We start from the raw sequence: 25126 nt of genomic DNA, 5'->3' as shown, positions 1-25126 counted from the left end.
ACCGTATTTACGCAATCCTAAAACGCGCACTTTAAATTATTTTTCAGCCCCAAAATCAAGGTGTGTCTTACATTCGAGTTTGCAAGTTTACGCCTACATTTTGCACTGTCAGGAAGGCCCAATTTACAGCAGAAAACCATTGAGTTTTGCCGGAGATAGCTAATCTCGTTAGACATGATTCTGTGAAAAATGTGTACTAGGAATACCCACATTTTCCAAAAATGGGAAATTGTTTTATCCGGAAATTGGAAACTGAAAATGGAAGACGAAAAATTTTCATTGTATTTTCACATGTTTATTTATCTTTTTCATTCTTAAAAGTCAATGCTGAGTAGTTTTTTTGTCTCACATTTGAGGGCGTTTTAGACTCGCGTAAATACGGTTTCTAAAATGTCCTACAACCCGCTTTAATTGAAACCTACGCTTGAAACTGCTAAACGTTTATTCTTATGAACTTTTAGTTGAGATGCATATTTAACAATTTTTCCTATGGCCACGGACTTTCACCCCAACGAAACCATGTTGGGAACCTCGGAAACACTTAATATATACAAAAGTGAACATAATGTTTAAAATTGTAAAAATTCTGTTCTCACACATTTTCAGCGCAAATTCAGTTTTACCAATTTCTTGTATATTAGAGCACTTTTGAAGTATTCTGTAGATATATAAATGAAAGTCATCGCTTTACTTTTACATAACAGAAAATTACATTTGAAGAAAAAATCGCCATACAGTTTACCTCAGTTGCATATTCACCCATTTAAAGGAAAGTAAACGTTTTATTTTAAAAGAACTGAACACTGTTTGAAACTGAAAGGAATGTTTTCAAACCTCAGATGTTATTTCACGTAACCCATTTCAGGAATTTTGCAGAAATTTTAAAGTAACATGTGTACAGGGTGTATCAGATCACCCGTCCCAGGCATTTTTTTTGGTTCGTAGTGCACGTATACACTTCAAACAACAAATGGTGACGCTTTCATATTTGGTTCTTCACCTAAGTCAAACTAGCTTCAGGTATTCTTATTATGATAATGATATTAAGGGATCAGCTAACTGCTTCACATGGCATTTGATACATAGATTTGGTGTCCCAAATACTTCCCTGCAACACAGACTGTCACAGCGAAAGCAAGGAATGAAATTACCTGCTGCGCGTAAGTTAGTAGTTGAGAAAATACTTTCCCCGATCTGTATGGAAAAGAGCTGAAATGCCGTGCGAAACAGTTAGCTGATCGTTTAATGTCATTATCACGGTAAGAATACCTGAAGCTAGTTTGACTTAGCTGAAGAACTAAATATCAATGACAGGTTCAACAAAGATAAACAGAGTGCTGTGAAAGGTTTCTATACGAGTTTAAGAAGTGACTTACCAATTTATTTGTTAGAACACCTGTGTCTACAAGTATATTGAAATCTTTGAGTTTTATTTCCCACGCTTATGCCGGCTAGGCTAATAGATACGGCAATGATGAGAAATGAATGAAATGGTGGAATCAAGAAAGTGGGAGAAAACGGAAGAACCCGGAGAAAACCCACACACACGGTTTTTGTCCACCACAAAGGTCACTTGGCGGAGCTGTGATCGAACCAAGAACTCTATGCAGCAGAAGTGAACGCTCTACCACTGAGCCACAGCGACCCGTAAGTATATCGTGAACAACAACTTCCAATAAGGAACAAATTGCAAAGTTCTATACAAATTAGTGCACACTGATGAACAAATGTTCTTTTCCACCATCACAAATACTGAACGCTCATGAGATTGGTGTATCGTGTGTTCATGTTAATCCCAAAGTGATATGTGAAAAACGGAAACAAGTTCTGGGCAAGTTGACGTCGGGCTAGGGTTGCCAGACGTCCCAGTTTTCAATGAAAGAATTAACTGTCCCGAAAAAGGCTTTCAGGACGCCTGTTTTCGCTCTTCAGATTGAAAAAGAAATCAACCCGCAAGAACTAGTATGTCTCACCTGAAAACGGAAGGTAATATTTCTGACTCAAATGATGACGCAACAAAGAAAAGAGTATCTCTTCAATCATAAATTTGAGAGTGTGTCCTAATTGGCGCAATACTTAGGACCTGTTAAACACAAAAGCTCGGAATTCGGAATAAGGGACACCAGGCAGCTCTCCCGTTACCTCTCCACATTTTTCATACACCCTTTGTGGGGCTTCATTTGTGCTAACTGTATATAAAAAGAATGAACTGGAAAATTGTAAGTAGCTACTAATCTGGAAAAGACAGGTTTAATCGATTGTTACCAAATGAGTAGGAACCGTGATCTTTATGGCTATATAGCGTGAGATTGTTGTCCCGGGTTTTCTGGCAATCCTACGTCGGGCTAAAGAGGTCGGAATATAACATTGATATTCTGCGTGAGTGCTACTGGTTAGTTTGTACTGCCCCTCTTCATAGTCGTATTTCAGCGCCAGAGAATGAGTGAGGGACTGTTTGTTGATGATCCACCTGAGAGTATTGTTGTAGCACAAAGTACTGATTGGATAACGAGTGATACTTTTTTTTTTAAACTTCGTTGCAACACTTTGTGAAATTCTGTCATCCTTCCCCTCACATCCCTCACATCTGCTAATTGTTGATGGACATGGCAGCCATAAAGAACTGAAAGTGTTTAAATATGCGAGGGATCACAGGATTCACTGCTCAGTACTCCTCCACATATCATTCACAAGACTCAGCTCACTGATAGGTGTTTTATGAAACCATTTCAAGACGCATACAATGATGCTTGTTCACTGTGGATGCGCAAGAATGCTGGAGTAAAGACAACCGAATACAATGTAGCGCATCTTGTTTCAGAGGCATACCAAAAGGTATGTCACATGAACGTAGCTCTCAACCGATTTGCCTTCACCAGAACATATTCACTGAACCCTCAGATATTCACAGACACTGACTATCTGTCCGCAAACGTGGGCACGTCCATCCTCACCACAACAAGCGTCTGCAGATCAGGCGCCATGTTCAGGATAAACGGTCTCCCGACATCCTTGATGCAGTCCTTATGGTTCCCCAAATCTCAACAGGACGATTAGCTAGGGATGCTGCTATGAGCCACATAATGATTTAGAGGATTCTGCACAATAACGCGTTAAATCCTTATCATGTTCGTCTGCACCAAAAACCCCGAGAACAAGATTTCCATAAACATCTGGAGTTTTGTCAATGGGTGAGCGCCAGGAACCCATGTTTTACCAGAATATTCTGTGTACGGATGAGGCGACCTTAAAGATTAATGTAGATCAACGTACCAAACGCTCACTACTAGTCCAGCGAGAATGCTCACTGGGTACGTGAAGTGGACAATCAACATATCTGGAATCTAAATGTCTGGTGTGGTATAGGGGGAGGCCAAATTGGTAATTATTTCTTCGAGGGTACTTTAACAGAAGTAGGATACGCTAATTTTTTGTCAGATGTTCTTTGTGAGCTCTTGGAAGAGGTCTCATTAGCAACTCGTGAAATAATGTGATTATAAGATGGTTACTCTGCTCATTTTGCAAGAGTTGCCGGGCAAATTGTTGCTCTTTATTTCCAAACAGGTAGATCGGAAGAAGAGGCCGTTTCCTGGTCAGCTCGTTCTCCGGACCTGACTCCTCTCGATTTTTCTTCTGGGTACGTGTCAAGGAGCTGGTTTAGCAAGAGCGTCCTACTACAAGGGAAGACATAACGAACAAGATCTATAACGTCTGCCATGGACTCAGAGGAAATGAAGTGTTAAGAGCAATCTACAATGTTCCGGTGCGCATTCGAATGTGCATCGCACGTGCTGGACGATCCTTTGAACATTTATTGTGAGTTTTATTTTTTTTTGTGTGTGTGTGGGGGGGGGGTACGACATTTTGGTGAGAATGTTCAGAACTTGCAGTTCATGTTATTTATTTTATTTATTATCTTCAGTTTGTTTATTTGTACTATTCTTGAACAATTGTTTGTGCAATGAGTTCCGAAAAGTGATTTTTTAAAATGTGTACATAAGTTAAGAAGACTAAGAGAATGGCAGTGATTTCGTAAGTTTGATTTTTTTGGGAGGGGGATTGTTGTTGAACTTTACATCCAAATTTGTTTCATACGTAGTTTAAAACCAAAGAGTGTATTTCTCTGTTTTTCTGTTTTAAATTGGTTCAGATTCCGAAATTTAACTAGTACTATTGTGTAATATTGTTTTCGTTTGTTGATAAGTAGACGAGATATGCCCCAACGTTTGATACTGAATGCTGTAAAGAGTTTTCAACAACTATTTAATATAACATGTGCTATCTGATCTTCTTTTGGAGTCATTACCAATTAAAACTGTTGTTCTTAGTTGCAACTCAACAGCAAATAATATTCTACATATATGCCAAAATGTTGAGTTTAACGAAAAATGTTCCTCTAAAAGTTGTTTCCTTTTCAATAATACTTCCAAATAAATCGAAATTGGTACCACTCTCCTTTTAAAATTTTGGAGTTGATCCCCCGCGGAAGTATTCTCACTACGCCACTGAGTATGAAAGAATCACAGTTTGATTCTTCACATACGATTTGGTCATTAATTTTCTTGTTTGTTTGAAGTGTCTACCTGTACTACGAAGTACGAACTGAGAAAAATGCGTGGGACGGGTGGTCTGATAGCAATTCAACAACAAATAACACACATATAAATGCCAAACCGTAGAATTTAACGAAAAGTGTTTCCTGCAAAATTGTTTGTTTTTCAGTAATACAAAGAAATCGAAACTGATACCACTTTCCATATATTTTTTTTTGAAGTTGATCCCCCTGGGAAGTATTCCCGCTACGCCACTGGATACGGATGCACCACTATTTGATTCTTCATATACGATTTGGTAGTTCATTTTCTTGTTTGGAGTGTCTACGTGTATTACGAGGCGAAAGTGCCTGGGACGGGTGGTCTGATACTCCTTGTATATAGTAAAAAGCTGAAGGAACAGAATAAAGAGCTCGTCGCTCCATCAGATAAATACATACATATCTGTTACCATAACTAGAGGTGCGTAAAACATCTATACACAGCTTCGCCGGAAGTCCGCTTCATTGTAAGGCTAATTGGACGCCCAAGCAAACGTTGGTACTTCTGCTTGAATGGGCGCAGAAATTGCCTGAAACTGTACGCAAAAAAGCATCTATACTGGACTCCGAAGAGGTACTTCAGTGAATTGTCTCCAGAAGAACACCAGTTTAGGAACAGGCAGAAATACATCAATTTTGAAGAAAAAAGTTGACTATGGTGTCATCCTCAATGGCTAGACAAGATATATCCAAAAACAAATTTCTATACTCCAGCCGTTCTACCGGTTGCAAAAAGGATACGTTTTATGACGGTCTCCATTTTGGTAGAGGGATTTAAATATATATATATATATATATATATATATATATATATATATAGAGTATATAGAGTATATAGAGTATATAGAGTATATAGATAATATACTCTATATCTGAGGAAGGTTATGTTACATAGCCGAAACTACACACACACACACACACACATATATATATATATATATATATATATATATATATATATATATATATATATATATATATATATATATATATATATATATATATATATATATGTGTGTGTGTGTGTGTGTGTGTGTGTGTGTGTGTGAGTGTGTACGGCTTTGGTCAGTTGGAGTTTTATTAGCTATCTTGAATTTTCTAAAGCTGCAACGAATAATTTACAACATAAAGAGATATTTTCAAAATAAAGTTTGGGGGAGGGTCACTTCATACTGACCCACGATTTTCAAATTTAGATTCAAAATTCTAGACAATCGTCTGTGAGGAACCCCAAAACTTTTATGAACACCCTCCGCCCAAGTCCGTTTTCATGAAAATATTCAAGTAACAATTCAAAAGTCGCTATTATTCTCGTATTATCAATGGATTAAACTTTATTGTTGCCGCCGAATGGTATTTACAAAATCACTAACGAAATTCCTTATTTTAAATCTAATTTTATTTAATTTAATCTCTAGAACTGTTGTGGTTATTTTGTCGCTGTTGAAAATTTCAAACTTGAAAAACAAAAGCAAAATTGGACTTAGAAAACTTTTTTTTTTAAACAAAAGTATTATTTTTATGGGGATGCCATCTCCTTATGAACTTCCCTACCTAAGAATATGATGGTATCTTGTTAATGAACTTAGATCAAACCTTTAAATATATACATGGAAAGACATTAGATTCATTTTAACTTGGATGCGCCAATTAGGAACAATAAAAATAAATTTACCTACATGAATTAAGAAATACAAGGAGATAGATGTGACAAACAATGCCTTTTTCTTTACGATTTACACTAGACTTTCGCTAATCCGGCCATTCCTGGCACATATGGGTGCCGGATTATTGAGTGTCTGACACACAGTATATAAAGCATACGTACAGCATACGTAAAGAATACTTACAGTATATAAAGCATTGTTTAACTAAGCATTGTTGCGCATGCGCACGATAATTCATTATGCACGTGGTTTTGGTTGGATGTGCGCCGAATTACTGAGAAGCCGGACTGCTTAGGGCCGGATTAACGAGAGTCTAGTGTAATTCTAAACTTTTTTCTCTTAGTTTCATGTAAAGTTTTCATCTTCGATTAATTTGATTGTTTACATATATTTAATAGTTTACACACTTTATTGATTAATTGATTCAATCAACCTATAAATTTGACAAATTCAATAAAATAAAACTTTAATTGCAGTTGTTGGAATCAAAATGTAACTGTATATCGTGTAAGTCTGAGAAGTTGGGTGTGAGTGAATGAGGTTTGATATTATACAATGACACCTCCGCCCTTTAATTCATTAATTTGTACAATAATCCTTTCCAGCATGCAAACACAAAAGTAATTAGATTCTCATAATAGTAATTTTTAGTGTTATCATTTAACATATTTGCCCTCCCCAGCGTAGTTCACTGCACGATTTCAATCTATGTGCATGTAGTATATATATATATACACTTATTATACTTGAACTTTGAATGCGTCATATCTGCTAATTATATGTCCGACAAGTACTAAATAATAAATACATTTGAACTCTTTTGTCTATCTGACTAAGCACAGTCCAATTATCAAATGAAATATGCGCATGGAGCGACATATTTGTAAAGGAAGAACCAGTAAATCTCCTCCTCAGACTGCTTCTATCTTCTTTTAAATGTTTTATTTTATCACCCTTTTCTGAAAAAAAAAATCTTATAATATTTCCTTCAACTTCCGAATAATATCGATATTTCTTGGCTGTTACTTAGGTTTTCTATATTAAATCTATGGATAGTACGCATAGTACGTATTATTACCTGTGATCGTTTTAATAGGTTACACAGTACAAAGAATAAATCAGCAGTTGAACATTGTTGTTAGAATTTACTTTTGATCATTGTTTAACATGTCGAAAAATGTTCTAAGTGTTCTATCAGTGAATAAAAACATGTCTAAAATACATCCTAATATTTGGTTAATAAGAACTGTTCTAAGAGTGATCAAAATGTTCCTGAACTTGTTCAAAATGTATGTGTCAAAAGAGTATATGGGTAGAACTGATTTAAGTGTGTAAATGGCAGAGTAAAATGTCTTAACATTGTTTCAAAAGTTGTTTCTGTTCGTATTCTGATTGGAAACATCAGAAGTTCAAGTATATTTTGAACATCCTTAGGGCAGTTCCAGAGACAATACGCTCTCACTCTCGCATCCACCTTACTCGTTATATTTAGCTCCCATGGACTTTGCTGTCTTTTCTATGATGAAAATTCAGCTGAAAGGTCGCCGTTTGAACCACAACGGAATTTAAATGCAAAAGCAGATGGTTGGTGCGCTTCTGTATCAATACGTAGAGGACGTAGTCTAGAAAGTGGTTGGAACGCTGCAGTGCCCTCTAAGGGAACTATTTTGAAAGTGATAATGTGTAAACGTAGATGAAGTAGAACTTATAAATTTCTTTTACATAGAACTAGTCTCGACACTTTTTGGTGCAACCTCTCCTCCTCTCTCGTATATAGTCACCACTGAAGGTAATGCATTTACGTCCGTGAAATAATTCATTTGCGTTTACGTTATGTGGCAGCAACAAGATTGTATATGCCTATACCTACAGTCTAACATGGGATATGAATAATTATTCTGCGTTCAATGCTCTCCTAGAAGGAATCGCATCCGGAACCTTGTGCGTCAAAGACATATTGGGCAAGCATTTTGACTAGGAAAAAAGGCTATGTGTAAGTTGTATCGAATGTATTGTCCACATCGAAAATATTTGCGCGGTATTAAGTACTATGTTCTAGGATGGAAATATGTAATGAAGAAAAAAAGAACATTCGATATACCCAAAAGAAGGTGCGAGGGTAATGAAATGCAAAATTCCAAGCAGATGGATAATAACCATAGCGGGATTAGTTTGACTTGGAACAGAAAATGTAGTTCAGTCTAATTACCACTGAGAATGAAACAGAAATGTAAACAGAAGTAAAAATCAATAGAAACGTTCCGAAAAGTGCCCCAAGTGACATACTAAAAGTCCTTGGAGATCCCAGCGGAGTAATTTTTTTTTTACCTGACCCCATCAATATGACATCCACTGCCAAATGAGGTACACAAATACAAATAGCGGCATCTTTCTTATGATTCAACTTACAAGGGACATCACCCAACTGCCCGGCTACAATTTCACTGATTTTTTTTTTTTTTTTTGCTAATATAGGACATGTACTCATTATTTGTGATGACGGAAATTTTTCTATCGGAATTGTGATATATATAATTTTTGAGAGTTGTGATGTGGTTGTTAGAGATTACTGCAGAAGTCCCTTACTAACCTTTGTAAACGGAGCGTTAATGTAAGAACAACCATGTAGATACATATAAGGCCTAGAAGGAAGTCGTATGGTAGGTATGACCTTGACGGCAGCTATCTTGAAATCCGCCATTTTGAATTAAAGTGAAGTTTGAAAAACTAAAACCATAGTATATGATACCTCATTTTAATAGCTAATTTTCCCGAAAAGCCAACGGTATGCTTATTTTTGTTCTATAGTTAACCAGTATAAATTTAGGATTGCTTCTGTGCACCAAACGTCCATTATGCGATCTTTCAAATTAGCAACACTCCTAATTTTCACCGCATGTTTTAAGATTCCAACTGGCACTTTGCAATTGTTGCCATGGCTCATGTTTTCTAAATTTATTACATTTTTTAAGAGTTACGATTTGTTAGTTCATGAATAGTGTTGGGATAAGCATCCAGCAATCTTTCTGAATTTTGAAGACTTGCCATGTAATTATTGATTTCCTATACCTGTCCTTCAAAAACTCGTTTACTGACGTGAATCATCGCACAACGAAGCAATTCCAACTTTGCATTCAGGTAATGCCAAAGATGTAGCTTGTATAGTAGAAGAGACGAGAAATCAAATGAAAATTCACTTCAAAAAGGAAAACGAAATATGATTGTTCTGTAAATCAAGGGTCTTTTGTTTTGTTTTATATTTATTTCTTTATTGTAGACTTATATGTATTTATTTATTTTCCACGGCAATTTTTTTAGCTAGTCAGACAAAAAAGTCATTCGTTTTCTAGCGATTGTTGTCGATGATTCATGTTTGTAAGATTTATAATCAGTATTGATCAGGGAACTCAATTAAGTTACACCTCTTTATAAAGAAGTTACCTGTTTTCATATTATGTTCATGGTACAAACAGCGTGTTGGGAACAGTCGTATTATGCCTCTTTGATATTTTCTATCATTGCTACTGCTCCTTTAAAGTAGTATTTATTAAAAATATTTTATTGTTTGTTGTTTGCGCAACATGTAAGCTACATTTCGTAATAATTTTGTGTTCGTATAACACCAATTCGTTATAATTTCATTTGTATTTCTTTACATCACATAGGTCCATAGGTTCTTCATGTATTCTCGTTTAAAATAAATCATTATATTGAAAGTCTTCAAAATTCAGAAAGATTGCTGGCTGTAACTTTTCTCCAGATGGGTGTATCTCAAAACTATCTTTCTGATTAAATTCTAGCCCGAAATTGTGTATCATATTACCCTATTCCCATTTAAAAAACTCGACCTTAATTCAAAATGACGGATTTCAAGATGGCTGCCGTCAAGGTCATACCTACCACACAACTTCCCCCTAGGCCTTATATGTATCTATATGGTTGTTCTTTCATTAACGCTCCGTTTGCAAAAGTTAGTAAGGGACTTCTGCAGTAATCTCCGATAACCACATCACAACTATTAAAAATAATAAGAAAAAGATAGAAAACATGCACCATGGCAAAAATATCTCTCATTACAAATGATACATATTTGTCCTCTATCAGCTAGAAAAAATTCATTGAAATCGGAGCCGGATAATTGGGTGATGTTCCTTGTTAGAGAAGTGATTTTAGTGACATTTTAAAGAATATAGACAAGTCAATGTTTTATATAGAGACACGATTTTTCATAAAACACAAATTTTGAGATATTTAGCTCTAAATTCGAAACCTTAGAAAAATATTTTTGTCTTCAATTGTAAACTTTAAATTTCTCATAAACGAAGGGAAACAAAATATTTGACCTGAAATAAACCTAACAGAGCACCATGTAAGCTTTCTTATGGCTCCTTTATATTTATCGTATCCAGTTCATATTTTAAGACATTTTCACTAGGCGACATTAGAACTTAAGGAAAGCTTGCATCATGATATAAGGTATCAAATTAAAGGACTTCGTAAAGCCTCGTTACACGCTAACATTTTATGCCACACATTTAAGTTGCATCGCCTAGAAGGAATATATGAACAGTGAATGTTAACGTAGTACCACTCTTTCTGTAATATATTTTATAAGGTACAAGTGACACTGTTCATAATATATCGTTTAATCTTTAATGGTTAATGGGTTAATCATTTAATGAATACTGTCGTATTAAAACCTTATTAGTGCTTCTAAGTTCCATATTTTTATCTGTGAAGTTGACTAATTTTTGTATGAAATCCAACGAGAATGAACTTCAGAATATTTAAAATGAAATAATGAAACACTAGCATAGTAGAAACAGAAACTACAGTAACTTAATCAATTAGGTAATGAAATATTAGCATTAGAATGTGTTAACACATATTTGATCGAGAGTGAAGAAAATATTAGAAGATACAAGAATGAACCTTCAAAACAACTATCTAAATTAGGGCTATTCAATAGGCGGTCCGCAGGTCGTAGAAACAATTCTGTGTGTCTCACAAATGCCCCAATGATTTGTCTTGTTTATTACTTTTGTTGAAGAGTTTAACGACTTGCCTCCCTCCATATTTCCGTTAACATGGTTATTGCTTTTGGGATTATTGTAATCGGACAGTACTGGTCCAAATGCATCAGAAGTAATGGAAAATATGGCGCATTTAAGTATCATCAACGATACGCTATCTAACCTGGATCCCCTTAACTGAGTTTTAACTAACTCTATTAAAATCTTAATCTAAAGATAACCGACGATATAAAGTACCAAAAGTAATCACGATGGACCAAAACAAACGCTGAAAAAGGAGTAATGATTAAAGGTTTTATTTATCAAATGAAAATTTCGAAACAACATATAATACAACACTGATTTTTTTTTCTGCGGTTCTTTCATACCTTAATGGCATAACAAAATTTTGAATTTATTCTTTGATATACCAGATACACGTAGTTTTACATTTACCGTAAGAAAATATACAAAATCTTTTGCATATAACACAGATACGACAAATATAAAGCAGAATTAAAGTAAGCAAATAAAGAAATAGATCCAGGAGCTTAAGTAAAATAAACATTATTATTTTATGAATTTTACACAGATACTGAACTTATATAAACTTATCAATATATCTAATTTCTTTTATTCATAGAAAATAGTGCAACTTTGAGAATTTCTGTGTAAATATTAGAGCAACTTCACTTAGCAATTACAAAATGAGATAATCTTAACTAAAATCGGATATTGACGATATATTTAATTTTTCTGTGTGCAAGTTGATGCTTTTTGTTATTCTACACATGTTATTAATACTTTCCGCATTAAAAGTGAGTTAGTGATCGTCCACTTGATGGACAAAACATATAACGTCACCACTTCGCGCTCCGGTGTGATAATAATCAACAGAGCGGAGGCTATAGAGCAAGAACATTAAAATCACCACTCCGATGTCATTTTACTAGTATCATAGAGGCTGAGTGATGTTATCTGAATACCTTATTTTCATATTACAACGATAGATTTTATTAGTTAAGAAGTCATCATTATAGATTTAGGGGCACTGAATCTAGTCAGCTAATTGCAGTGAGGTCATTGACTACTACTATACTTAACGACATTTAAAGAACACATATAATAAAGTACCTTAAAGCTTTAATATTACATATAGAACCATAGCAACATACCAATAACAGTTACGTAACAGACAGCAAATATATATGGAACATCAGAATTCACGATAATGCTTTTACAAACCATTAAAAGCAAAATTTTTGATCTCTTTGACTTTGAAAAATCACCATCAAAATCCTAATAACTAGCTTTAGAACTAAAATGTGACTCATTGTCAGTTAAAGTAGCATACCACACAAGAAACAATGGTAACTTTCGGACTATATGGGGCTATACTTAGAAAAACAAATTCTTGATATATGTAACTCCGGATCTGGAAGTTTTTGTCTTCTGTCTTTAGTTTGTAAAAATTTTGCCACAGCAGGCCTAGGATCATAAAATGCTATTTCAACACCATTAAGAGCAATATACATCCTTGAATTTAGAGCTTCTCTTGAATAACTCAACTGCTTCTTATTTTCAATATTGTATGAACTGATACTGCTCTCTCGGGCCCAGCGCTATATGAGGTCAAACAAATATAAAGACTGCACCAATTTTGAAAATAGAGTACGGTCTGAACACCTTTAAATAGTGATATAATTTTTCCGTGGAGTTACTCAAATTCAAAAGAATGGGAAGTTTTTCAGCAGCAAGTAAACTTACAATATTGTCTGTCAAAGGAGAAACTGCACTTTTTCCAAATAAATTTTCAACCTGGACGCGTGCTACTTGGCTTCATTCTTGCCTCAATGAGTGCATTTATTGAATTCAGGATGCCTTGTTGCTCATTATGAAGTATTTCGGAAATAAATTCTTTTCAATTAAATACTACTTCTGTCCTTATTGCGGACCATCACCTCTTAGTAGGGACAAGGGAGTTGATAGCACGTTTTTGGGGAAGAGCTTCCAAGCCAGAAATGAGATGGGTCAGTTTTTTCATAACTTGTAGCATTATAGTTATTGTGCAATCCTTGTTCTCAAAGAAATTTTTCTTAAAGATGACATCGATTTGCCTGCACTATGGCTGTTCACTAGGCGACAGTAGGTGACATGGCTGTTTACTAGGCGACACCAGCTTGCCACTAGGCGACACTTTTGTCGCCTAGTTATACCTTATTTTATGCACTGATCGTATCTAATAAACTAAGTGAGCAATTCGATTTTATATTCAGTGATTTGCGGTCAAACGTGTCAATGAAGCAGGCTAATTCAGGATAAGTTTCACAGATAAAAGAGTGACATCTTTGTCCCAATTCAACATAATTAAATAACTTTGGTGTCGTTTCATACAACAAACAAAGAACATAATATTATGAGGAGAAACAATTTTTCATATAGAGCATACGTTTAGAGATATTTTGCTCTAAATCCTAAAATATAGGAAAATATTTCTGTTTTTAACTTTTAGACTTAAAATCCTTACAAACAACGATTAATATCAAAAACAAAGGTCCAATTCAGAAATGGAAATAGACCTCATATCAGCCTTGACACTACGGAATATTAGCAATGTTCCTGCGAAACAGTTTACAGCTACACACAACGAAGGACTTGAGGTTATTCAAATTGAAGTTGTAAGCACTGAAATCTACTTCCCACCAGTGCTTCCGTATAACGAAGTGTTGTGGTTTACTGGAAATTGGTTGAAAGTTTCATGTGCCCCTGGGTAGAATGGATTTATACATATTTTAACCTGAAACATGATTTACGAATAGTCGCCAGTCATTACCCTACCTTTTGTTAATCTTCAGTCAACCAATCCAAGAAACATCTACTCCATTCTTCAGTATGCATCAGAGGGTGTTATTACCCTCGTGCACATATGTTATTAGATTCGACTAGCCTTCTTATATTAAAGTCAGTATCGCTTACCGAACATTGATGTAATGAAAGGGAAGTGAAACATTTAAAAGTTGACACAGTGTAAGCTTCAAATTCAAGCTGTCTCCTTATAATGGATTTTTTTAAAGTAGTCCAGACTTGTTACTTTTATACCTTATATAACAATGTTGAGAGGTAATGAAACGAGATAAAGAAAATAAAAAGAAAGGAAGAATAAAATTCTTTATTACTTAACGAGAGAGGAAAATCTACTGTTAAGAATGCATAAGTTGAATTTTTTTTATCATATCTTTTCCTTCGCGTACTTTACATGATTTTGAGACTTCCAAATCTCATCCTATTTGCCATTGTACTTTAGAGAGAAAATATTTTTATAAGAAACATTAATTCAAATTATTGTAGACTAATGTAGACTACAGAAACACTTCTTACTGTTTATGTCGTAAAGATTAAAGTTGAGTTGATTTGGAATTTAACGTCCCTTTCAGAAGCAAGGCTATATGAGACGGGACCTACTGATTAACGTGGAATCCGAACCACATGAGCTCCCGCCGGGAATCAAACCCGAGTCTCCCACGCCAAAGGCGCATACGCTAACCACTTAGCCATGAAGGAGCTCGCAAAGATTAGATCCATTAATATTGGCCCCATGACTATACTAAAATGCAGTTCTACCTACATATGAAGCTGCATATCAGCATAATTTATGTGTGTATCACCAAATTCAAGCATGGCATGGATGTTGCTTGCCAGCCGAAAACTAGGGTTAGAAGGCTGATGGAAATATTCTGGTACCCATTAAAACAGAAAAGTTTCTAGCTACAAATCATCTACGATTTATCGCTTCTAATTGTAAGACGATGCGTACGCTCATGTGGACAACAGGTATTAGGTGCTCAATGACATGTGGACAGCGTCGTAAAAGTGCCTGTTTTATCTCTGAAAGACGGGAACACGAGTATTCTCTAAGCCCTGATGGTCACATTATCGATCAGAACACAGATAACCGAGCATATCTGGAGATGGATGAAATATTTTTTATTGTGAGAAAAATGTAAAATGCAATTTACCTATCAAAGGAGATTTATAGTTCAATTAAATTAACACTTTTTGGGGCTAGAAAATACTCTGTATGTTCTGTGTTAAAAAGTGTTCTCTACATAAAATAATGTCTTTTCTCTGTTGTATAAAGCGACATCGAAGTTATTTACGTTCAACTGTGACGGAGATATCGCTCCTTTGTCAGTGAAACTCATCCTGAATTACTCAGCTTCATTGCCAAGTTCTACCACAAATCCTTGGATAAAATCGAATTATTCCCTTAGTTTATTAGATTCAGGAAAGCATTGTAAGAAAGCTTACATAATGCTTTGTTAGGTATATTTTAAGTCAATTTTTTATATTTCTCGTCGTTTATAAGAAATTTAAAGTTTAAAATTGAAGGGAAAAATATTTTTTCTAAATTTTAGAATTTAGAACTAAATATCTCGAAATATATGTGTTTTATAAGATAGTGTCTGTATATAAAATACTGACTTATCTCTGTTCTTTAAAATGTCACTAAAATTACTCCTCTACGTTGAACTGTGACGAAGATACTGTTATGTGTAGCTCGTTTGGCAGTGGCCGCCATGTTGATGACGTCACAAAACATGTCCTCTGTTGATATTTGCAGGGACTTCTATTATGTCGCTCGGGGCATTTTAGTGAGCATTTCCATCAATTTTTATTTCTATTTAAATTTTCATTCTTAGCCACAAAAACTGCTAATTTGCCTCCAAACAAGTGATCCAATTCTGAAGTTTTGTTTTTGCGGCGATAAGTCTTTGCCTTTCTAAGTCATAGAATTATTATTCCTTCATCTGAACCCAGTATTGGTTTAATTAATGGGAAAAAGTCTCATTTATTTGCGTGCAGTAGATATGATACAATAGTTTTTTTCCTTCTCTTTCTTTTGTTTATCAAGTAAATTTCCAGCTATTTTAAAAGCGGTATCTTAATAATAATATCGTTATTTTAACATTTTGAATTGGTTAGCAAATTATCTGGAAAATATATATAATTAAGTTATCTATGATACAAATGGTTTTCTACTTTCCATCGAGTAAAACTAATACAGCACCACTTACGCAGTTAAACTAGCTACTTAAAGTGGACTTTGCTATCGGTTTGGTAACCATTTTGTTTCTTTCTGAGTCGATACTGCTTCGCCGCGCCACCACAAACACGGTATTGCTACATCTTCTTCCGCTTTCGTATTTTGTTCTGCATGAATTGTGGATGGTTGATAAATTATTACGTAGGATAGTTGAGCATCAACAGCTAATACTGTATACAGGGTGTTAATGAACGCAGTTTCGTAAATTTAGGAGATGATTCCTTACACCAAATGAAAGAAAATAGTTCTACGAAAATGCGAAATATTGCGATTTAAAACGCTCAGCGTTGCAACTTATGAGACCTCTTGGAAGCGGTTCAAGAAATTACACAGGAACTAGCATACGCTCTACCTAAATATCCATATTTTGCAATCAGGGCTCGCAGTAGCTCAGTGGTAGGGCGTTCATCTCTGGTGCATCGGGTTCATGATTCAATCACCGTGTGCGTGAGTTTTCTCGGAATTCTCCCGTTTCCTCTCACTTTCTTCACTCCTCCATTTCATTCATTTCTCATCAGCACCTTTAGCCTAGCCAGCATAACCGTGGGACGTGAAACTGAAAGATTTTACTTCATTTTTTCGTTAACACCCTGTATATAACAGATTTATTCTGACATTTGAAGTAATTTTCATTTGTTTGAGGAATGAGAAACAAAGTTTATGAAATTATAGGTATTAAGGTGTGTATCATTTGACTGCACAAGGACTATATTAAACAACATAGGTACTTCGTTTCACATCATAAACTTATGATAGAGTTCGACATTATGGAGATCCAATATTGAAACTGAAAGATCTACCACTTCCGGTTTTAATAAAGGAGTAAGGGCGCAGATGGGGACCATACTTGTGACATTGAATAATCCATGTCAAACACGTTCTGTCGATCTCACTTAGCCGATTTTGCTCTCATATTGAAATCGGAAGTGTGATCCAATAATATTGAAACCCGAAGATATAATACCAGTAACGTTGCCCGCGAGACAAGACGAGACAGAGCTCTTCGGAAGTAAACAGATACACTTTCCGAAACGGGACAATACTTTCATGATACCTTTTTAAGACTAGACAGCTTCTACTTTTGTCAACTCTAGAGGAATAAGAGCAGAGATGTAACCTATTCTTGGGATCCTGTATTCATTCATAATAGTGTTTTTTTTTTCTTTGATAACTGTTGACAGACATACCCACAAACAGACGTGTCCTTAAAGACTTCTCATACTTATGCGTAGAGTAGATTGAAAATCTGAAAACGTATGCATGAATACAAGCCAACGATTACAGTATTACCACACAATGTCAGATTGGGATTTCTGGGGGGGGGGGCAATTCAGAGGTACTGGTATCTAAGCATGTTAGAAGACTGATTTGTCTCTCAGCTGTAAACGTGGAGACTTATTGAGTATGGTTTCAGCAAGATGGAGCTCGTACGTTATTGGTTTGTCGTGGAAGAATATATGGATGACATGTTTCTCAATAAATGGATTGGCCGGGGGTTCACCGAAGTTACCAGCACTTCCGGACTGACCTCCCAGAAGTCCCGACCGTAGGGCTAGGCCTTGTCAAACAAAGCAATCAACACTCATTACCACACAACTGACAAAGATGCCGTTCCAAATGTATATGCTACGATGGCTCTAACAATGCTGCGAAGAATTTTACACAGTACCTATAGGCGAATAATTATGTTCTGAAAACTATGATGTACGTACAGACACTTTAGAATAAACTGCTGTTTCTACTCTCCTCAGATAATATGTATCTTATATTATTACATTGTATTCACTTCAGACCCATCAACAACCATAGGGTAATGAAAGTTCCGGCTCAACCTGTATACTTTTTCTTTTAAATTTTCGGCCTACTCACAATCAAAGTGCATTAGCCCTTAGCTTCCAATCTTCCTACAATGAAAGCTTAATTTTGACTGGTCCTTGTAAATACTTTTTCTGTTGTATTTAGAAGAGCAACAAGCACTTTTGAATGAAACCATTCCTTATTCTTGAAACAACATCGGATAAAAAAATTATCAATATGTTGTTTGCAGCATCCCATAATTTTGATAAACTCTTCTCGATGTTATCTTTACTTCAACGTCCTTACATAAGCAGATCGTTTTTAAAATAGCGTAGGTCATTAATTTTTATCCTTAATAGCGTGTGTTACACAGCTACTTAGAGCCTTGTGACCTTTAAATTAAACTGATATTTGTTATTGAGGAGATTACTAATGCTCACGTTGAGTAGACAAAATCCACGTGTTTTGACCAAAGATAGATAAACTGCTATATAACAACATAAAAAGGAATTAACTTGTTTTGTAGATTTTAATCTTTGTTGTTTGTTGTTTACGATAACGTAAGCTACTTTAGCTAATAAATTCCTTTAAGAATGTTTATATACAGGGTGGCCCAAAAGTAGTTATAGACTCCTGCATAGATCAAGTATAACATTCTAGCTTTCAGTTTATTTGCTTCGACTGTTCCGGGCTTGAGGTATACGTAAAAAGATATTAAGAACAAATAATAAAGGAGCTAGGTCTACCTTTTTGATAACAATAAAAAATGATACGAAATACAGTGAGCCTATCAGTACGGGACTGTATACCTACTTTTGTATATATTAGCTGAAATGCTAGTTCTTCGCACGGAGAGAAAAAGTTTATGGAAAGTATTTGAACACTCTTCCCCCTTAAGATACGTACTTCAATAAAGCGTAATGATAAAAATTCAATTTGAGAATTAAACAGATTTACACCCTTCAAGGCCCTTACATGTCGGAGAAGAGATTTCTGGATGTCTGAATGTCTATTAATTGGTCGATCTTTTGTCCCTACTTACACCTGTAGGCTATAAGGTTCAACGTATCTGGACCGAGGTTCGAATATTCTACATCCCCAAAATTAGGAGGACAAACATAAGCGAGTAGAAGTGTCACGTGTACACCACGAGAAGACGTTTGGTTTGTATAGTGTGATATTTTCTGAATTATTTTTAAACCGGAAGTCGTAATAGATTTACACCACTTCCTGTTTTAGTAGGCAGATTAGAGTGTAGATGGAATATATTCTTAGGATACTTAATTGATTATGGAAAATCGCTTCTCGCTATTCGTTACCGGTACCGTTTTCACTCTATTTCAGTCAGCGTTAAAACCGGAAGTTGTTGATTTCTACCATTTTCGGTTTGCATAGGGGGTTAAGAGGGAACATGGTACCTATTCTTAGAACTCGAAATCGTTTCCATAAGACCGCTTCTCGTTGTCTCTTATCATTTTTGTTTTATACAGAACAATATTGAAACAGGAAGTCGTAGTGGATCTGAACCACTTCTGATTTTAGTAGAGACTTAAGGATGGAAATGAAAGGTACTGTTGAGACTGTTAATCAATAATTGCAGGAAACTGCTTCTCTCTCTATCTATTACTGTTTGTACTATATAACAATCAACGTTAAAACCGGAAGTGGTTTATGTTCTGCCACATTCAGTTTTAATAGAGAGATTAGAGTGGAGATGGAATATATATTAGGGACCCTCAATCGATTGCAGGAAACCACTGCTCTCTATTATTGTTTCTACTCTATAGCGATCAACGTTAAAACCGGAAACGGTTATTTTCTGCCACTTCCGGTTTTAACAGTGATTAGAGTGGAGATGGGATATATTCTTGAGACATTTAATTGATTGCACAAAAACACTTCTCGTTGTTACCGTTTTCACTCTATGTCAATCAAAGTTAAAGCCGGAAGTGGTTGATTTTGGCCACTTCCGGTTTCAATAAAGAGGTTACAGACAGTAGAGATGGGATATATTTTTGGACGCTTAATTGATTACAGCAAATGTGTCTATCTATCTTCTGTCTATCTATTACGGTTTTCATACTAAGGCGATCGACATTAAAACTGTAAGTAGTTGATTTATGCCACTTTCGGTTTGACTATAAAGTTAAGAAGAAACATGATACCTATTCTTACAAGGTTAAGTTTATTCCGAGAAAACGATTATAGCTATCTGTCATCGTTTTCTCTCTATGTAAATCAACATTGAAATCGGAAGTTCTAGAGGATTTCTACCACTTTCGATTTGAGTAGAGAGCTAAGGATGAAGATATAATATGTATTCTTGGGCCGCTTAACCGATTATAGAAAACCGAATCTCTCTATCTGTTACTGATATTGCTCTATAGCAATCTGTTACTGGTATTGCTCTATAGCATAACGTTAAAATCGAAAACGGTTCATTTCTACCACTTCTGGTTTGAATATCGGCTCCAGAAAAAATACACCATTCCTTACTTTTGACCATCTACATTTCCGCCAAATTTGGTGATGATTCGTCGAGTATTTCTTGAGAATTTTGTCTCCCGGAGGGACAAACGGACATGTTAAATATGTAAAGGAATTTTGGTAAACCAGACTCCTTATAAACTACAATATTCTCTAAACCAGCTCTAAAGATTTTTGTTAATATTCATAAATCGATATTGCGTTAATAATCCTGTAATATAAAACAGGAAAACTTTTTTTTTTTTTTTTTTGAAAACAGAAAGAGTAATTAACTCTAGAGGGTGAGTTCTTTTCGGGCGATTTTCTCAAAAATGACTATAAAGCCCATTCTGTTCATATTTCATAACAATAATTTTAGGAATGATCAAAAAAAAATGGATCAAAAGATTGTGATCTTAGCCAATAATTTTAAGAATGATCCAAAAATGCATCAAAAGATTGCAATCTTAGCCAAGAATTTTAGAAATGATCAAAGGAATGGATCAAAAGATTGTGATCTTAGCCAATAATTTTAGGAATGATCCAAAAAATGCATCAAAAGATTGCGATCTTAGCCAAGAATTTTAGGAATGATCAAAGGAATGGATCAAAAGATTGTGATCTTAGTCAATAATTTTAGGAATGATCAAAAAAATGCATCAAAAGATTGCGATCTTAGCCAAGAATTTTAGAAATGATCAAAAAAATGCATCAAAAGATTGCAATCTTGGCCAATAATTAGTTCTTGGATCAGGGGCCACAACATTTTTGAATGGACACTAAATCGAGTTTTCCCATTTTTTTTAAGGAATTAGCACATCATACTGAGTTAAGTGATATTTTAGATTTAGCTACACTATATGTAATTCAGGGGCGGATCCAGGACCTACTTCTGGGGGGGCGGTGGGTTGTCATACTTCTTCTTTTAAGGGCTCGAAACGCTGGGATGAGTTTTATTTATATATATAAAATAAGAAAGTTTCCTCTTCTGGGGGGGGGCAATCGTAACCCCCCCTGGATCCGCCCCTGAAGTAATTCTCCAGATGTAAGGCCTACAAGAAATATAATGGCTCTTTTGATCCGAAAAGGAAGTTTTATTAACAATCTTACAGTATGACATATTATGCCATTGCTTCTGGAAAAAGAATCTATAACGGGCAATTTAATCTTGGGATGAGTTTTAGGACAATTTCGTCTGAAATAACTTAGGCGATTCTGTTCGTATCCTATAAATAAATATTCTATTAACAATTCAACAGTACTGCATAAGTTGCATATAGAAAAAATCCAAAAATCCACAAAGGGTAGTTTAGTCTCGGGGTGAATTCCTTTTTGTGAAATTATCTCAGAAACGATCTTGATTTTATTCTTACTTTGTAAAGGCATATTCCATTAATAACTACATATATAACCTGTAAGTCATGTCTTACGAACAAATTCACAAGAGATAGTTGACTGTTAGTTCATCGGTGTTTCAATGCTTTTAACAAAGTGTGCTTGTAAGTTTTTTTTTTCTTTCACCAATACGTTCACAGTATTTTTTTAAAAAAGAATTTTTTAACGATCGTGGTGAAATTGACCTATAACTATTTTAGTTGATTTGAATGTAGTTGTACTTAGTAAGTTCAATCTCTCTTTTCCATTGATATATCTATAAAATATTAGAAATGATTCAACATGTTTGTTTTGCAGTCGCTTGTTTTACGTAATGGCTCGAGAACGTATGACTCGTGGGTGAAATATCCAGTAGATCCTACGTTTAAACTCTACATATTTAATTATACAAATGCTGATGCCTTTCTAAGAGAACGAGAGAAACTTCGTCTTGAAGAAGTTGGACCTTACACATACAAGTAAGTATGGAAATATACAATTTTAAAGTGATTTCCTTATTATTATTATTGAAAGAAATAAAAAACGTTTGTATTTCAAGTGTTTTCAGGATATCATACTGGTAATTCTAAACTTTCACTTTCTTGAACTTCTTAAAAGGTGTTTCGAATTTTAATGCATACAATTATGTTACTAATACTGAAACCTCTGTCCATGTACTGTACTTTGTTTTTCATTTGTAGACATTCGATTCGGATTAACGAGATTCTTATTTTCCTTCTTAACTCTTTTAGTCAAAAATAACATGTTAATTACAAAAAATGAGCCTATGGTACTTCTGGTCTATTAATGTGTATATCTGCCCATGAATTAAAGTGTGTCATTAGGGCTTTAAAGATTTTTTTGAATCTTTAAAGTCCCGTACTCTCTTGGTCACATAGTCAAGTTACCTCTGAAAATAAGTAATATAAACCACTAAACGTGCGTAAATAACTACATGAAAAGAACTGACTGGCATGAACAACAATGCTTTCGAGAAGTTTCAGATAGGAAACATTAAGTGTCTAAAGGATCAGTCTGTCGACCGTCATTCTCATGACAAAGGATAATACGCCGCCAGGTTCTGTGCCATATTTTGCGGAACATTGCAGCTGTAACGTGAGTGAAACCTTGTTTCATAACTTCTGTCAGTTCGGTAGTGGTATCGTAACAGTTTTGTGCAACGATGCCCTTTATGAACTCCCATAACGCATTATCACAGGTGGTGAATCTGGGCTTCGTGGCGGCCAGGCAAGAGGTGTGGGCAGATCCGGAATATCACGACAAATCCATTGCCCAGAAAAGACTTCCGTAAGATATTAGCGTACGACGAGTGGATAATGCGCAGATGCCCCATCATGCTGTAACCAACATACTATTCCTGATTCCATGCTCCTCCAAGAGAAGAACAAACCAGTTCTGCAACATGTCCAGGTATCACTGGTGATTCACAACACCGTCGAAAAAGAACGGCCCAAGCAATAACACGTTCTTCAATACTATAACTGGAAGTATCAGCCATCGTTCGAACAATCTGAAACAATGGAAAAACCTTACATTAGCATTTATAAAGGTGTAACGAGAAAACTTACATTAGCATTTAACAAGGGGTAACAGGACTTTGTGGTCACCCTGTATATGAAGTATTCCTGTATAATTTATGTGTGAAGAGTATTCCACTCATGTCAAATTAACATTCAAACTATTTTTCTTCTTCTTTCAGAGAAAAAATATCGAAGGTCAACGTAACTTTTAACGAAGATGGAACAGTTTCATTTCGGGAGAAAAGAGAATTTATATTTGCACCTGAATTGTCCATAGGAGACCCTTCCGATGTAGTAACTGTCCCAAATATTCCTTTGTTGGTAAGTTTTATTTTATATTGTTATACGTTGAACATATTCACTCAAACTGATCTAGAACTCGAGACGTTGGTGTATGTATGTATGATTTTGTATAACTATCCGTCCGAAACTATTCGATCGATTTCAATGGTATCGTTATCATTACTATTATTTTATTTAGTAAGGTTTCAAGATGGCAGGCTATTATCTACACGCTTAGAATTCATGAAACTGAATAATAAGCAACAGATCAAGTCAAGTGTGTGATATTTCTTTTTTTCTTTTCTTTTTCTTTTTCTTTTCTTTTCTTTTCTTTCTTTTTTTTTTTTTTTTTGCCTTGTTTAATTGTTTCATGATCCAACAATTTCAATGAAATTGGGCGTGTCTATCATTTTCGGGTGCGACAAAGCGATGTAACTAGGTGTGTAATTTGGAAGAAGTCATTTAGGGAGGCTTAAGAGAAAACGTTCAGGATCTAGTGAATTAGAATATGCAGCACTAAGGTGTTAAAGTCCTTGTCACTTCCGAGAGGGCAACACCCATAGTATATGTTGAAGAAACACTATACTAATATAAATCGTGTTTCAAAAAGAATGACCTGATTTTGGACGGTAATAATTACGGAAGATGGGACGTGCCGGCAAGGAAATGAGTGTTGCTTGAATGGGCGTGGCCTAGAGTTTCAGTAAATCGCTGTTAGATGTCAGTCAGTGCGTCTTCTCAGTTTGAAACCAGTCAGAAGTAAGATCGCGTCCGTTCAACAGAAGACGTTCTGTGTATTGCAGTTTGCAAAGACTGAGTCAGTGATTTCGGTCCAGCCTGCTTTTCGTCCGCGTTTTGGCACTGATCCGCCTGCACCCTTGCGCATATGGGGAATCCACAATCCTCATGACATTATCAAGCACGAAAGAAACTCATCTAAAGTGAACGTCTTTTAGTACCTTTTCTCGTGAAAAAGTGTACGGTCCCTTCTTCTTCTTCTTCTTCTTTTTTTTTAAAGGAAAATACAGTGACTGAAATAATCTATCTTCAAATGCTGCAGAATTGGCTATTTCCACAACTTCAGGAGGACTCCGATGACTTTATTTTTCAACAGGGTGGAGCTTCACCACACTGGCACAACGACGTACACGTCAGTTTCTCAATCACACTCTGCCTCAACGCTGGATAGGGCACACGGGATCCCAAGAAACTGCCCTACATTCTTGGCCTCCAAGATCGCCAGACATGACCCCACACGACTTTTCTTGTGGGGATATGTGAAGAATAGT

The 25126-nt window shown here is 35.4% G+C and overlaps 1 protein-coding gene across 1 annotated transcript in view; it reads left to right on the top strand.

Annotated features, from left to right (window-relative positions):
- The window catches only part of LOC145662518 (scavenger receptor class B member 1-like), a 107280-nt gene that overhangs the window by 58716 nt on the left and 23438 nt on the right, over positions 1–25126 (top strand). The window contains exons 3-4 of the mRNA XM_081728173.1: positions 22333–22493; positions 23735–23876. Of these exons, the coding sequence (XP_081584299.1) occupies positions 22333–22493; positions 23735–23876 (303 nt within the window). The remainder of the gene's footprint in view (positions 1–22332; positions 22494–23734; positions 23877–25126) is intronic.

The sequence above is a fragment of the Thermobia domestica genome, chromosome 10 (assembly GCF_964235325.1).
Source record: "Thermobia domestica chromosome 10, izTheDome1.hap1.1, whole genome shotgun sequence".
NCBI classification, from domain to species: Eukaryota; Metazoa; Arthropoda; class Insecta; order Zygentoma; family Lepismatidae; genus Thermobia; species Thermobia domestica.
Note: the sequence above shows the minus strand (reverse complement) of the source record. Positions and strands in the feature narration are given on the sequence as shown.